This window comes from Mus musculus, chromosome 16 (assembly GCF_000001635.26).
Source record: "Mus musculus strain C57BL/6J chromosome 16, GRCm38.p6 C57BL/6J".
NCBI lineage: Eukaryota > Metazoa > Chordata > Mammalia > Rodentia > Muridae > Mus > Mus musculus.
The window spans coordinates 95,352,531-95,369,089 of NC_000082.6; the positions used below are offsets into that span (position 1 = coordinate 95,352,531).

General features: G+C 48.7%; 1 protein-coding gene across 21 annotated transcripts in view; it reads right to left on the bottom strand.

Moving 5' to 3' along the window:
- Positions 1–6,638: 6,638 nt before the first annotated feature.
- Positions 6,639–16,559, bottom strand: part of Erg (ETS transcription factor) — a 227,432-nt gene continuing 217,511 nt past the window's right edge. For all 21 annotated transcript variants that reach the window (XM_030248969.1, XM_030248967.1, XM_030248970.1 and 18 more), the window contains 2 exons: positions 16,122–16,169; positions 6,639–8,796 (listed from right to left, as the gene is read on the bottom strand). In XM_030248969.1, the coding sequence (XP_030104829.1) occupies positions 8,276–8,796; positions 16,122–16,169 (569 nt within the window). In that variant the 3' untranslated portion in view covers positions 6,639–8,275. The remainder of the gene's footprint in view (positions 8,797–16,121; positions 16,170–16,559) is intronic.

The window sequence follows — 16,559 nt, forward strand, 5'->3', positions numbered from 1 at the left end:
CAAGACATGGGAGGGCACCTAGCCTGACAGCCTGGGAAGACTCTCCCAGGGAGGCCGTCAGAACCCGGAAGGTGCTCATGTGAGGTAGTCTGATTTCTAACAATCAGTCTCAGAGCTTCAAGTTCACACATAAAAGACAGGAGATGAGAATATTTCATAGTGTTATTGTGCAAGTTAAATTAAAAGACTCACGTATATATGTTTTGTCCATTTCTCTCTTATTAACATAAAAAAATACCAACAACTGGTCTTAAAGTTCAGAGGAGGGAAATGATGCCCACCAAGAAGGTTCTTTCTGGGCCTGGAATCCTGACTCACATTCCTTAGACCATAGGTCAGCCCTTCCCACAGTACCAGCAGTCTGAACCCGTTTTCATGTAGTAGCTTCAAATCGCTGACCTGATACCATGACCTGAGGACCCATGGCCTGCAGCTGTGGTCTGGAACCATGGCCTGGAGCTGTGGTCTAAGAGCCATGGCCTGGGTCCATAGCTTGCAATGGTGTCCAAGAACTCGAGCCTTTAGTCTGCAACCATGGCCTAGAACCACAGCCTAACCTCCAGAGCCCGGAACCACAGGAAAGGAGCGGACACCTCACGTTCTCTTTTCCCTTTATCCTTAACAGGAAACGGCTTAGAAGTTACCACCCACTCACCTCCAACCTTCCCAGCTGTAGCCCTGCCAAGAAGGAAAGAAATTACCTAAACTTACTTAAAAGTTGTTTGTATCAGGGCTGAAGACATGACTCAATGGCATAAGTCCTGAGCTCATATTCCCAGCAGCCAGAAGAAATGCTGGGCATGGAGGAGAGTATCTGTAACTCAGGGAAGGGGAAGCAGAGGCGGGGGCGTGGAGGTGGCGAGGCATGCTGGGAAGCAGAGGCAGAGCGATCCTGGAGCATGCTGGCTGGCTAATCTAGCCAAAAAAGGTTTAGTGAATAAGCTGTCTCAAAAGTTAAGGTGAGCCGGGCGTGGTTGTGCACACCTTTAATCCCAGCACTCAGGAGGCAGAGGCAGGCGAATTTCTGAGTTCGAGGCCAGCCTGGTCTACAGAGTGAGTTCCAGGACAGCCAGGGATATACAGAGAAACCCTGTCTCGGGAAAAAAAAAAAAAAAAAAAAAAAAAACCAAACAAACAAAAAGTTAAGGTGAGAGGAGATTGAGACAGACATTTTGACATCAACATCTGGTCTCCACATGCACCTGAACACACAAGTGCACACGCACGCGCGCGCACACACACACTCATGCGTACATGCATGCGCATATGCACACAGGCACATACACACCTCATACAAGAAACACAAAGTTGGCAACCTGTCACAGCTTGCAAGTCAAGATACCAGAGGACACAACCTCTGACCTGCACTCCTCTCTTCTCCACCTCCTAAGCCCACATAGGAAGGCTGCCCTGGCTCTCAGTCAGCCTCCTCTGCCAACTCTGAGGTGGAAACGGTTAGTCTGCAGAAGGGCTGGGAGTCCCTGAGGCAGGCTAACACTCTTAGCTGAGCCATATCTAATGCCGAGCAGGCTGTGACTGACAATTCCCTCTCCCGTGCCCTCACACCGAATGGTTGAGGTTATGCACGGGTGTCACAGGAGGCAGGCTTCCTGCTATGAGGGAGAAGGTTTGGCGGTCTAATGAGGGAGAGGTCCTATAAACAGTGGCCCTATAAACGTGTTGCTTCTGACCACACACCTGGGAACGTCCTGAAGCCTCCAATATCTAAGCCTCCTGGTTCAGCCACGCACACAAGTTACCACTGTCACGGACTGTGCCAGCCCCCAGGGTGGTTGACACCTGTGATCTCACGCCCAGATGACCTTCGCACTGGTTTTTAGGTCAGTATGAAGTTGATCAGTGTGGAGGTTCGGTGGCAATATACAATAGTTTGTCTGTGACCTTGGGAGATCTAGATAGAAGGCTTAACCTGTGAAGCAGTTTTACACAGTTGTCCCATGGAAGGCCACCCATAGAAATCTAAAACTAATCAAAACGCAGAGGAAAACTGATCATGATCCCCTACCCTACCCCCACTTGATTATGTCTGTAACACAACCCACACACCCAGGGACTGTGGAGGAAGACTGTAAGAGACAGATGACCAGAATGTCTGCTGTGAGAGAGTGTCTTCTAAATATTACAGGGATGCTGCACCTACGAAGTCTCAACAATATGGCTGCCTAAACACGACCTCCACAGTGACCATACCAGTGGACATCCAATAGGGATGGAGCAAGTTTACAAAACCCCACCCCTAGGTGAACATCTACAGGCGGTCAATGGCTGCTGAGAGAGGGGGAGATTCAGCTTCTCCAGTGACCAGGCAGTCAGCCTTAAACACGTGTACATATGAACAAAAGTAAATGGGCTCACGTGTGTGTGTGTGTGTGTGTGTGTGTGTGTGTGCGCGCACGCGCACATGTATGTCTCTGTGTGTGTCTGTGTATGTGTCTCTGTGTGTGTGCATGTGTGTCTGTGTGTGTCTGTATGTGTGTGTCTATGTGTATGTGTGTGTCTGTGTGTGTATATGTGTATGTGTGTGTCTGTGTGTGTATATGTCTGTGCATGTGTGCATGAGGGGGACAGAGGATATAGTGGAAATTGAGCAGATACACTACTCATAAAATTCTAAATAAAAAGAGCAAATACAATAAGCATAAAAGCACGTTTCATAGGAATTAGAAACACACATGTAATCAGAGGACACACATGTTTAGTGTCCCTTCTGTTGCTCTGGTACAATGCTCTCACCAAGTGCAGCTTGTGGAGGGAAGGTTTTACCTGACTTACACTTCCAGAACAGTCCATCATCATCCAGGAAGGGCAGGGCAGGAAGTCCAGGCAGGAACCGAAGTTGGGACCACTTGTTACTTAATGCATCGTCAGCTTCAACCTGGGAACTCGCTCATAGCCAGAGTTCAGCAGAAACCAAACTGCCTGCTGCCTTGCTTGTAGGTTCATGCTTAGCTGGTTTTCTTACACAGGTCAGGACCACCTGACCAGGAATGGTGGTAGTCACAGTGGTCCGAGCTCTCCTATATCAACTAACAATCAAGGAACCTCTCGAAGACACCCCCACAGGCTAATTTGATCTGGGCAGTCCTTTACTGGAGAGTCTGAGGTGACTCTAGATAGTGTCAAGGTCACCACTAAAGCTAATTAGGAGAGGAGGTGGAGAGATATATGAGCTTAGGATATGAGCACTCCCTGATCTTGCTAAGGGCCAGGGTTCAGCTCCTACTCACACAGTCTCTAACAACTGTCTCCAGCTCCAGGCATTGAAAACCCTTTTCCAGCTTCCACAAGAACTGTGGACAGATGGACACACACACACACACACACACACACACACACACACACACACACACACACAGAGGCAAACACCCATATACATGAAATACAAATAAGTACATAAAAAAACTAGGAGAAATGGTTGTGCCTGGTCCACATGTGGATCGTTCCCTGCTGGCTCTGTGTGCCTGGTCCACATGTGGATCGTTCCCTGCTGGCTCTGTGTGCCCGGTCCACATGTGGATCCTTCCCTGCTGGCTCTGTGTGCCCGGTCCACATGTGGATTGTTCCCTGCTGGCTCTGTGTGGCTGGTCCACATGTGGATCCTTCCCTGCTGGCTCTAGTTTTTACCAGCATCATGTCTTTCACAACCTCTCCATGTGCTGCTTTCTAGTCTCATGTCTAAGTGTTTGTATTGGGGTGGGATCCCAGCACATTTCTGACCTACCTGTGAGCCTTGTGTGGAACCTAGAACCTGTGCATGCTAGGCCAGTGTCCTACCACAAAGCTACGGCTCCACTTGACAGAATCAGCTTAAGGAAGGAAGGATTGGGTTTTATGGCTTCATTCTAATTGTCGGAGTGAGGGAGCAGGATAGTGGCTCCATCACAGTCATATGGCAGCCAGACGAAAAGACTATAACCCTCAACCCGGGTGACCAGCCTCTGCCAGCCAGCCGCACTTACAGTCTGTGGTATTTCTCTAACCTGGTATTTACAGAACTCACCTTGCTCTTTGCACAGCTGCAGCATTATCTTGGCCCCAGCTCTGCTGTGCTTCAATGGTTACAGTTCCCTCCCCAGCTTGCAGAACTCCGCCATGCTCACAGCACCTATCCTCGAGGCCAAGCTCTTTGGGATCTGGCTTCCAAGGGGTAGGCGAATCAATGTCAGTCATTTAGATGGGTACTCAAAGGGACACAGAGCCCAACAAGATGTCATCTGGAACCTTCCAAGATGCAACGATGGGGTGGGATGAGGGTCAGTCAAGTCTTGATTGAGACTGGGGATCGCATCCAGTAGAGTCCCAAAGGTCCTTGATGACATGGCTTGCCAGAAGGTGGCCTTCATACAAGGGACATCCCGAAGAAGACGGAGAGACAGTGAGGGGAGGGGAGATAGAGCAAAGCCCCATAGAAGGCCTTGGAGACTGATTAGCACAGACCCAGACCTTGACCTTGACCATTAGTTCAACTTGGGTTGAAGACTCACCTATTCCAGAGAACCAGAAATACTGTGTTATCTCAAAATTATGCAGTTTCTCAGGCTACTCCTGGGGATTGCTACCAGCCCAAGTGTGCAGGGGACTGAGGGGAGGGCTGTGAGGGACCTAACTGAGAACATATGTTAGGATTGAATCTAAGGGCTGTGTCTTGCTTCTATTATTTCACTAACAGTGCGGTCTCCAAGGGGGTGTGGGGAATTGAGTGATTACCCAAATGAATTTGTACATTACACAAAGAACGTAGGTGCTCCCAGCTCTGCACAGCAAAACTAAATCTCTCATCTCACCTCTATCCCCAGGACCACATGGCTATCCCCAGAACATGGCTCCCCCTGGACCATGTGGCTCCCTCTAGACCATATGGCTTCCTCATCCCAGAACCACATGGCTTCTCCTACTCCCACGACCACATGACTCCCTCCCAGGGCCACATGACTCCCCATTCCAGGACCACGTAGTTCCCCCCAAGGACCACATGGTTCCCCTCAGGACCACGTGGCTCCCCCATCCCAGAACCACATGGCTTCTCCCACCACCACCAGATGGCTCCCCCCAGGACCACATGGCTCCCCTTGAGGACCAAATGGCTCCCCCCCCCAGGACCTGTAGCTCTCCCATCCCAGGACCACGTGGCTTGGCCCCAGGACCACATGGCTGCTCTATCCCTACCCTAGCAGCCAACACTGGTGCTCTGCTCTCTTTTCTCCTAAGGAGATGCAGACCATCAACGGGCCTTCCCACAGCTGCTGCAGAATGACTGACATCTGGACTCCTCTCCATCCTGCAATGAGGTCGCCTGAAGCTTTGGTAATCACACCCTACGGAGTTCACAGACTGTTGCCAAAATGCACAGCGCAGGGGACTGGCGAGTGCACTGAATCATAGCGAAGGGATTACAAAGTGCAAACCGAGTCCTGAAACTGCTATGACATGAAACAGCCCATTTAAAAACCTGACTCTGGCTTAGGCTTGAGTCAGGCCTTGGCTTGCTGCTCTCAGAAGGTGGACCGCCATAGCACCTAGGCCCAGGTGGGTAGCCTTTGTGACATGAAGACAAGAGATGTCTAGAAAAATTGATGTGAGATCATAGACAATAAAGTGTGTATGAAGGAGAGCTGGGAAGGCCACTCCAGAAATGAGGACTCCAGGGTGTAAGGCCAGAGCATCCGCTGGGGGAGTCCTCAGAATGAGGAGTGGTAAGCTCAGAAGCTGTACCTCAGGGCTTTACTGTGCATGCGTGTGTTTGTGCGTGTGTGCGTGTGTATGTGTGTATACACATGTGTGTGCGTGTGTGTACACGCGCATATGCATGTGTGGGTGAGCGTGTGCATGTGTGCGCGTGCGTGCATATGTAGTGGATGCACACATGTGCACACGTGTGTATTCACGTGTATATGTATTTCTGTATGTGGGTGCACACATGCCTATGGGTCTGACCTAAGGGGTCAGAGAATAAATAACTTTTTTGAGACAAGGTTTCCCACTGTCCTGGAACCTCACAGAGCACGCTAGGCTAACTGGCCAGTGAGTTCCAGGGATCTGTGAATCTGCCGTTCGCTGAGATGGGATTACAAGGGTGGGCCACTGTACCTGACTTTTACAAAGCGTCTAGAGATCAGTCTCAGGTCCTCATGCTTGCAAGCAAGAGCTGCAGTCACTGAGCCATCTCCTGGGCTCCCCTGATGCTTTTTAACAAGAAACTGCAGTTCTCTGCGACTGATGTACCGATCATGATGACAAAATTTGGCTTAACAATGGCTTGTTTATCACTCATCAAGAATCGCATGATCATGACAATAAGCCGGGTGACCAGTGCAGAATAGAACTCCTTAGTGACAGCCTCAGCTGTGGAGGTCTCTTTACCTGCTCAGAGCAATCATGGAGGCCCTTAGGAGAAACCTGTGTTCTTTCCATATTGGGTGAAAATGAGAGAGCAAGGAGCTCGTGGGAGTCAGGAGGCCCATGCTGCTTGTGTGCTTGGGTAACAGTACATCTGTATGACGGCCATCTGTTCACATTCTTGGACAAACTAAGACTGTAACACAAACCCCTAAGAGTCGGCGAAGTTTCTGCTAGACAACTGTTCATCAGCAAAGAAGCACAAACGGAGACTACCACCGTTCTGGTTCGCCGTGAGAGGCCAAGCTCATTTTATTAACATACATTCTGCATTCTAAGAACTAGTAACTTCATATTGTAAACATTAAGCATTACAGAGTTAAAATTCAAGGCCACATCATATGTTTTGATTGTCTCTTGTGTGTGTGTGTGTGTGTGTGTGTGTGTTTGTTTGTGTGTGGTGTGTCTTTGGCTGGCCGAGGTCAACTCGTAGTGTATAAATGCATAAGTTATATAATTATTATATAAAAAGAAAAAACCCATTGACTTGTAGACTTCGTTCTGACGAACGCACAGCGTTCGCGACTCATTAAGGAAAACTGGAGCCCACCTACCCACAATGCCTGTGTGGTCTCTGACCATGGTGGCTACCAAGGTCACCTCTCGACTGCTCCCGGGAAGGACAAAAGCCTCCACCGAGTGCTGAGGTTCTGAATTTTTGTTAAAAAATATCAGACAATTCCAGTTATGATTTCCTTTTCACAAAGAGACATATTTTTGGTTCTGAATACTACTGCTCCCAGTCCTCCACAAATCTGTGTCCTTACAACACTGACAGCATCAAACATCTCTCAACTCATGCCCTTTGGTCCCAAGGTGCCCTAAATTCAGCTGTGGTGGCTTGAGCAGCTGCCTTCTATCCTTTCCTTTCCTCCTCTTCTCCCTCTTCCTCCTCCTCTCCCTCTCCCTCCTCCTTCTCTCCCCTTCCTCTCTCTCCTCTTCTTCCTCCTCCTCTCCCTCCTCCTTCTCTCCCCTTCCTCTCTCTCCTCTTCTTCCTCCTCCTCTCCCTCCTCCTTCTCTCCCCCTCCACCTCTCCCCCTTCTCCTCTCCCTCCTCCTCCTCTCCCCCTCCACCTTTCCCCCTTCTCCTTTCCCTCCTCCTTCACTCCCTCCCCCAGCCCTTCCTCTACTTCCTCCATTTCAGCTTCTCTCCTACAATCTCATACTCCCAACAACATGCACAGCCCCCACCCACCACATGGCTCACATTTCCCATAATACTGAAAAGGAGATGAGACCCTGGGTCATCTTCACAGTTTGACAGAGCTGGCAGCTCTCTATCAAATGGAACGAATCTGATTTCAAAGAAAACAAGCAAATGCCAGCCAAGAAAGTCCACAGCCATTGTGGTCTGTGGAGGGGCCCGCCATCTCTGTTTTTGTCTGCTTCTTCTTTGGTTTTGACATGGTTTCTATTTTTAAACACAGGTAGTTTCCCTTCAAATGACATCATACATGGTGTGTTAGGCCAAGTCTGTTCCTGTTCTATTGCTTTCACTCAATCCTGGTAGGTCAAGCAAGGTCCCACACTCTACAGTTTGTACACTACTTAAGGCCACTTCCTTGGGCAGTTGTTCTTTTTGGTCAAGCTTTTCTACATACAATGTCTTTGACAAGGGTGGACCACAGGTTATATGTCCATGTACAGTATATTTTGAGCTTCTTCTATTTCTGTAGTAATACTTGGGTGGCACCCACCCTCCCCTGCGAGTCTTTGGTTTTTTTTTCCCCCCCCAGCTTCCTTCCCCAGCTCTGGCCAACCGTTTCCACTCCTCACGAGGCACTTTTGATTTGTGTTCGCTGAGTTTGTGGCGACTGCTAGGCGATTGTACACTGTTGGGAAAGGCCTCCATCTGGTCTCTAGTAGTAGGTGCCCAGGTGAGAGGGCATATGGCTGGCTGGGAGCCTAGTGTTCGGGTAGATGCCCCCAGTCGGTGAATTCCAGTATGGGTTCGGGGAAGCAAAGAAACTGGAAGATGTGACTGGGAGAGCGGGAGGGTGGGGAGACACAAAGTTCATCTTCTGGGGGTGGGCGTGATAGGAGCCCATGTATGGCAGGTCGGAGGGGTACTTGTACAGGGACGACTCAGGAGGGTGGGGCTGCAGGGCCTGGGCAATCCCGTGGAAGTCAAACTTGTAGGCGTAGCGCTTCCCGTGCACCTTGGTCATGATGTTTTTGTCGTAGTAGTAGCGGAGGGCGCGGCTGAGCTTGTCATAGTTCATGTTGGGCTTGCTCTTCCTCTCCCCCCAGCGCCGAGCCACCTCGTCCGGGTCTGTCATCTTGAACTCCCCGTTGGTGCCTTCCCAGGTGATGCAGTTGGAGTTGGAGCTGTCTGACAGGAGTTCGAGCAGGAACTGCCACAGCTGGATCTGGCCACTACCTAATGATCAGGAGGGACACAAAGCCAATCAGAACCAAGGACAGAAGGTTCAGTCCTCAATGATAGACCTCCTGACCAGGTCTGGTCTTCAACCCCAGCCCCATCTCTCTGCTCCTGGGCTGTTGTGACTTTTGACTCTTGGCTCCTCGTTTATCTAGAGAGCAATCCTTGGCTGAACAGGAAGAGCTCCACCCCCAGATATTCCAGGCCACACTGACGAAAGGGGACTACAGGACACGCTGATTCTGAATGCTGCCTGTACCCCGTAGATGCTTAGGAACCAGGCTGGCACACGATGGCTCAGCTTCAAGAAGGCTGGGAGGCTCCTCAGTGTTCCTCCTGCCCAGTGCTGCTTCCTCCCGAGAATGGACCCTTAAGGAGCCACCACTTGGGGATCCTTATCTCTGCCTCCACTTCTAGGACACTTGACCTTGTATGGCAGTCCCTGATTGCTCACACATTGGCCTCATAGAACCAACTTCTCCATGCACACACACACACAGGGAGAACACACCCAGAGCAAAGTTCAGCATGTTTCTTCTACTTTGGAATTCTTCAAAGAGCGCCTGGGTCACCCTGTTTTCAGGGGGATGAACGAGCTACTTTCCCCCCATTTTGTGAGGTGGAAAAGGCCATTCTGTGGATGGCAATAATGGCCTGCCGCCATTTATATTGGCTGGGTAAAGTGAAATAACAGAAGTCAGATTTAGGAAACGAACACCTACGAGTCTATGGAAAAGCAAATAGAGAGTGGAAGTAAACACTGTTGTTTCTAACATAAGACCTGGCGGGTGCTCAGATGGCAGCTCTGTCAGGACTTTTCCTAGGACAGAATTAACCCGCTCCAAATGAGGAAGTTTGGAAAAAGAACTGGCTCTGTTTCAAACTAAGATCGCCCATTCCCAATCCTGGGCCAAATGCAACATGACAGAAACCCATGTGCCACAGTGCTTCTAAAAGACAACAGGCTACGGGTGGAACTCTTTGGAATCAAAGAGACCCTGGCTCAGTCAGAATGAGCAGTGTGTGTGTGTGTGTGTGTGAGAGAGAGAGAGAGAGAGAGAGAGAATGTGTGTCTCTGTGTGTGTACACGTGCATAGATGTCTGTGGGTGTGGATATATGTGCTTGTGTAAGTGTGTATACATGTTCATGTATGTGTGTATGTGTGTGTACACATGTGTATGCTAGTTCATGTATGTTGATGTGAAGGTGTGGATATATGTGCTTGTGTATCTGTGTACACGTGTATACTTGTTCGAGTGTGTGGGGGTGTGTGTCTGTGTATATACATGTGTGCTAGTTCATGTATGTTGATGTGTGGGTATGGATATCTGTGCTTGTGTATCTGTGTACACATGTGTATAATTGTGTGTGTGTACATGCACACACATATATGCGTGTAAAGATAAGAAAGAAATTTGGTTATGTTGCCCTATTTTGTTTTTTAAGACAGGCTCTCTCGATGGCCTGGGGTTTACCATTAGCCTAGGTTGCCTGGCCCTTGAGCGCCGAGATCCACCTGCCTGCCTGCACATACCACTAGGGTTATCACTGTTCACAACCATACTTTGTGGTTACGTCTTTGTATTTGTTCTTTTGTTTGTTTTCTTCTCTTTGACTCAGGCTCTGGAGTTCAAACTCAGCTCCTAGTGTTTGCAACACAAGCACCTGACTGACTGAACCCTGTCTCTGACTCTCACGTCTTCTCAGAGAAAAGTCTAAGCCTATCATTCTAGCCGCCATGCTACACGGTTCCAAGGGATCTTGGGTTTGTACAGGGAATAGGTAGGCTCTGCACCAGGCTTCTCTTGTGCTGCTTTGCTTTGCCCCAGGCTTCACACTTCTCCAGAGAGCAACCCTTGGCTGGACAAGCACATCTCCATATCCAGATACTAAAGGCCAGATGGACAGAGGGACACTTTAGTTCTGTCTACTGTTTGTGCCCTGAGTGACAGTCATGTTGGGTACTAGGAGAAACAACATTATATGGCATGCATTTTAGTTTTAAAGTGAGTGGGAGGCAGATCTCTTCCAAGACTCCAGGGAAGCACACTGCCTTGGGCTCATCACCAGAAAGATGATCATCTTTTATGTTATGATAAGTAATATGATAGATATGATCAATGATCACATTAACTTTGACTGCCACTTATTCAGGGAATTGATGGAATGTAAAACTCAGTTATGACTTCGCTTTCTCTGAACCCTTCCCACCAGGCCCCCCTCTGTATACTGCCCAGTCCTTGTTTCTATGCAGGCTACATGGACATGTTTTGTCTGTGGATCCGCCCATCTAACAGCGCCGTGAGAAAGGTCAGCGTCTTTTGATGATATTACGGAAAGGGTTGTTTTCAGTCAAACGACACATTTGTGATGTATTAACAGCTTGTAGCTTGTCGGAATGGCGGCCCATGCTGTTGCAGAGCTACGCATACAAACCGTTCTCAATCGAGGGCTGTTGCCGCCAACATCTCATTAATATGCATTGGAAAATAGAAAGGACGGAACAAGAGAACCATATGGTTTTGGTATATATACTGTAACCAGAGGATTAAAACTTGAGAAAAGGATTCCACAGATGACCTGGGAATAGGAGAAGCTGTGGGTTTTGGATTTAACAGTCTAACATATGCCTCACTCCAAACATGGACAGTTGCTGGAAAATAAATATTTAGTGTCCGCTTCCGCCCATGGCGAGCGAGCCACCCTACAGATTTTGTACAAATACACAGAACAAATAACACTTGGTATCTGTTCAAACATTGGCATCATCTTTGGGAGTCTGTCCCCTTATGAGCATGTGTAGGAGGGAGGCGGGGGGGGGGGGGGAGACAGGAGAGGGGGGGAGTCTCCCGTCTTCCCTTGCTTCTGAAGAGCCAGAAAACATGCAATCCCTACACTCATGGCAGGGAGCTCAAAGTTTGGAGGACAGATGAGCTCACACTGCCCTGGGCTGTTTTACTTTACTTATTAGCTAGGAAAACACAGGGCTCAGGGCTCAGGGCAAGCCTGCCAAGCCCCAGAAGAGCTCTAAAAGCAAAATCCACTGGCCTCCAAACGTGAAAATGAAAGTCGCTGTAAAAACCAACAAATGCTTAGGTAAAACACTATCTAAACAGCAGCAGTTGGTCAATCTCTTAAGTCATTGAGGCCACACATGTCCTCACTGAGCCAAGAGTTCTCAAGGATTTTGAGGGTATGGGTACTGGGGAATCAGTAAGATAAGTGAGCTACTGTTTGCCAATAGTTCAAAGGCCATTTATGAAATTGTCACGGCCGCCTGGACTGTAACGTTCATGCTGTGGTGGGGCGCACTGGGAATAAAGAGTTAGAACCCTGACACAAAGTATACTAAGGGTTCGGAGGGGGAGTCGCTCGCCAGCCAAACCAGTAAAAATAGACAGTATTGTGGCTGGGAGACAGCTCAGGGCTTTAACCTCTTGTCATTGCAAATGTAAGGACTGGAGTTCGGATTCGAAGAGGCCATGTAGATACCAGGAAGCACAGTGGCCTGTCTGTGACGGCAGAGTCAGTCTTTCTCACTGACAGGCAGGAAGTAGCCAGAAGCAGTTGACAATCCAGGACCACCACACTGGCCAGGTAGATGCTTGGACCGGGCTTGTTCTCAGGGCTGGGCATTCATTCTGAAGTTCACTGGGGCTAGGCACGACTGAATGCTCACATGTGACAGGGTGGTTAATCCCTGCAAAATCATGTTTAACTCACTGGAGTGCTTAGAAAACAGGGGCATGGGATCGGATGGACCTTTATGCCAAGGTCAACAAAGGTCAAACTTCAGGCTGGTATTCTTTGTCCGACATAGACCAGTCTTCTGGCCAGGTGCCTACACATACCTCCACAGCCTGCTGGTTCTTCCTAGGCTATCCTCTCTTGGGCTTACAAACTGCTGGGCACTCGCCTAAACGTAACAAGATGTCATGTCCTAACAACTGGCAAATCTTCTCTGAAATGGCTCTCTGTCCCTCTGCAAGGAGCTGGATGCATCTTACAGAATGCCTGGCCACCGGACAGAACTCAAGGAAGGCTGTTCCACAGGAAGGAACTTGGAGTCCATCCCAGGAGCTCAGCGATTCTGATGGAATGTAGAGGACCTAGTGGCTCCTCACTGATTCATGAGGTAGGGATGCCAGGACACACCTTTCTCAGCAGGAGAGCTAAGTGTTCAAAGCACACATCAGATGCATACCTGGAGTGGAGATGTTGGGATGCCCACGTACTGACATCAGCTTGTGCATGCATATGCAGGACAGGTGTTGGTAAGTGACTGGGTAGTTAAAGGAATTGGCAGGTTCGCCCTCAGCCATGCTGAGATGGCTCACAGCCACCTAAAACCTCAGTTCAAGGAGACTGAGCACCTTCTTCTGGCTTTTAAGGGTGTCTACATAAACATGGTGCCCATGACCTCACATGGCACATCTGCTTACAGGATTTAAAAAAAAAATAATATTGTATAATGAAAGTCTTTTCATTAAAAATGGACAAAAAGATTTTTGAAGAAGTTTCCATATGATTCTCAGGAAAAAAAACCCAAATGCATGTTCCCTTTCCACTATTTTACACACACACACACACACACACACACACACACACACACACACACTCCAGTTCATCCTTAGTACATTTCAATCCTGCAGTGTCTTTACTTGGTTTTAGTTTGGGAGAAATATCTAAACACGAGAGCAGAGTATGGAAGTCCTACACTGTTACTGTGTTAGGATCTATGTGGCCATTTATGGCTTTGAGTGCTTGTTTTATGAAATGAGGTTCCAGTGAACAAAAAGCCTACAATTAGTGAATTGCTCATCGATCCATGAAATGTAGAGCCAGCCCCTTTCATTCTCTCAGTGAGTTCTAGTTTGCCTAAAGCAGCTTGCTGATTTTCTTCCTTCTTTCTCTACCTCTTCTTGCTCTTAAGCCTTGTCCTCTTTCCCCCTCCTCTTCCTCAGGCTCATCCCTCCAGCCTCAACAGCTGTACAACTAAGTAAAAGTACCCACGGCTCATGTTTCTCAAAGCTTCCCTCCTCCTGGTCAAGCTCATCTTCCAGAAGTGTAGAAAAAAGAAACAAAGTCAGACTTCTGAGAACACAGGTCCCAGACTGAGGCTCCTTTCTGTTGGAGTGTGACCCAGGGAAAGCTCCTTGACCCCTCAGGGCCCCTGACTCCTCTTCTAGAGGACGGAAATAACAATGTTCTGGGCCATGCAAAACCTGGCGGAACCTCAGGCATAAACATGCTCTCTGAGTGGTGCTGCATGGAGTGGAGGCTTCCACCTTGCTATTTCACAGCCTAGGCTGGTCTTCCCAGAGCCTGGAGCCTTCAAGTGCGTCTTTATAATTGAACCTGAATGTTACTGCCAGACCAGCTTTTCCAAAGCCTAGTTATCACCACGCAAAAGCAGCCATGCAAAATCTTCATGTGTGTGCATGTGCGTGCACTCACATGTGCACATGTGCAGACACACCTGTGGAAATGAGAGAAATGATATCGGGCGTCCATCTTGCCTTGCACTTTGTCTGAGGCATCTGTTCCTCACAGCTACTTATGCCAAGCTGTCCTAGTGAGCTCCTGGGGATTCTCCCATCTCTGCATCCCTTCCTGCACCAGGAGGACTTGAAACACACATTCATTCTACTTATCTTTGATGCAGTGTTGGGGATTCAAACTTGGTCCTTAAAAGCACACAGTGAGCACTCTGTGCATGGGACGGTCTCCAGAGCCTCAGAGCCACAATGGGCATCAGAACAGCAACCTCAGTTACCAATGGGCGACTGAGAGAAGCACCAGCGGGGCTGCTTGGAAGTCCTGGCCACTGAGTGATTCCACGGGCTGTGGAGTATTGTGTGTGCTGTGCCCTTCTCTCCACTAGGTGACAAGTGCCTGGGTGAACTGTATCATGTCACCCCAGGGATGAACTGACAAGCCAACAAGGTGCTGGTACCCAGCATGTGCACTGGGCTAAAGCGATGTAGGAAAACAGCCTCCTCATTTACCGGGCTGCTCAGAACATGTTTACTGAATTAATCAGCAATAATCACAATTTCATGGCAGGCTCGGTTGCTCAACAATGACGGTATTTCACATTCTCCGAGTGTGGATTCTCTCGTGGGGACGCACACGATGAGAGCATCTGAAGTTTTCTGTCTTCCAAGCCCTGTTTGGCTTGGGGTTTGTGAGACAGAAATTCCAGCCTGTTCTTACGGCGTGGCCGTGACATCTTGGCATCAAATTTACAGCTGAGAATATGAAGCAGATGCCACGGCACCCTGGGATTCCTGCCAGTGTAGCACAGCTGGTTCTGATCTGAAAACTAACACACAGAGCAAGCTAGCTGGCACCCACCGCCTTGTGAGGACAGGTGAAGAGTCTCGGTCAGGTATGTACGAAGAGCCTGTTTTCTCCCTGCATCTGACTCAGAGACATCCTCCTGGAGACCACAACTGGACTCTGATGGTCATTAGATTATCTCTTTAAAACACCAGTTATTGAATCTCCTTGGTAGTAGGTTGGGTCCTGTCCCCTAAAATTCATACATTGAAAGCTGAATCTCCAGTAGCTCCTAGGAATCCTTGTTTTAGAGACAAGTATTTCAGAGGTGACCAAAACAGACTAGTTCCATCAAAGAGGCCCATATTCCAGTTGACTGGAAAAGTCTGAGATGTCTGAATCTGATCTTCAAAACCTAGATTTTAAAAAGCCAAGCACCAGCATGTCATGAGGCAGAGACAAGTGGGTCCCCCGGGCTCACTGGACAGGTGGCTCAGACTACAGAATTCCAGGCACTAGAGAGCCTGTCTTTATAAACAAAAGGGATACATAGTGTGGTATTGTAGATGGACTGTGGGTTACATGAGCAAACACACACAGACACAGAGACACACACACGTCTGGACATAGCAGCACAAAGAGTAAAGACAATAAAGGAAGCACCGGCTTTTGCCCATCCAGAAGCCAGGGAGAAAGGCGTGAGCAGATCCTTTCCCACAACTCAGAAGCCTCCTCCTGCTGGCCTCAGATTTCCAGCCTCCAGAGCTAGCCAATACACAGAGTTACTAAGTTACTAAGCCAAGCGCAGGCTGTTACTTTGTTGCACCGACCCTAGAGAAACACTATAAATTCAATTAGGTTAAACTCAAATCTTAACCTATAACCTGATCCATTCTTTCTATGAAGGCAAATAAAACAGTCTGGTGAGATGAGAGCTGAAAGCCAAGTTTCTCAGTTGGAGAGGTTTCTCACCAGTACAAGTTTCTGAAACTGTCCCAGATTCAAAAGTAACTGTCGAGCAGCAGACCACAAAACTCACCTGGATTAGCAAGGCGGCTACTGGTCGGTCCCAGGATCTGGTAAGGATCTAGGGTAGAAAAAGATGAGTCAGGTTGCCAGACAGAACTATGTGCACAGAGGTAAAAATGCTCTTAACCCCCAAATTCCTGCCTTTACCTCCCGCATGAGGTAAGATATCACACAGGACCTCAGGAGAGTTTCTTGCTGGAAGCATCATAGTTGGTAGAAAAACATGAGGTCTGATATTCCCACCACCAACCACAGTCCCTATAACCCAGGATCTAACTGGGGCAAAGTTGAACCTGGGGCCATAAGAGCCAGGATGCTCAAAGCCAGCATCCCACTGTCTTTCCACCTTAGACTTGACAGACTTGACAGGCATTAGGATGCATACCATGGATAGTCAAAGTAAAAGAATTTACAGCTCCCCAGGGCACAGCCTTCAATGAAAGAGTGG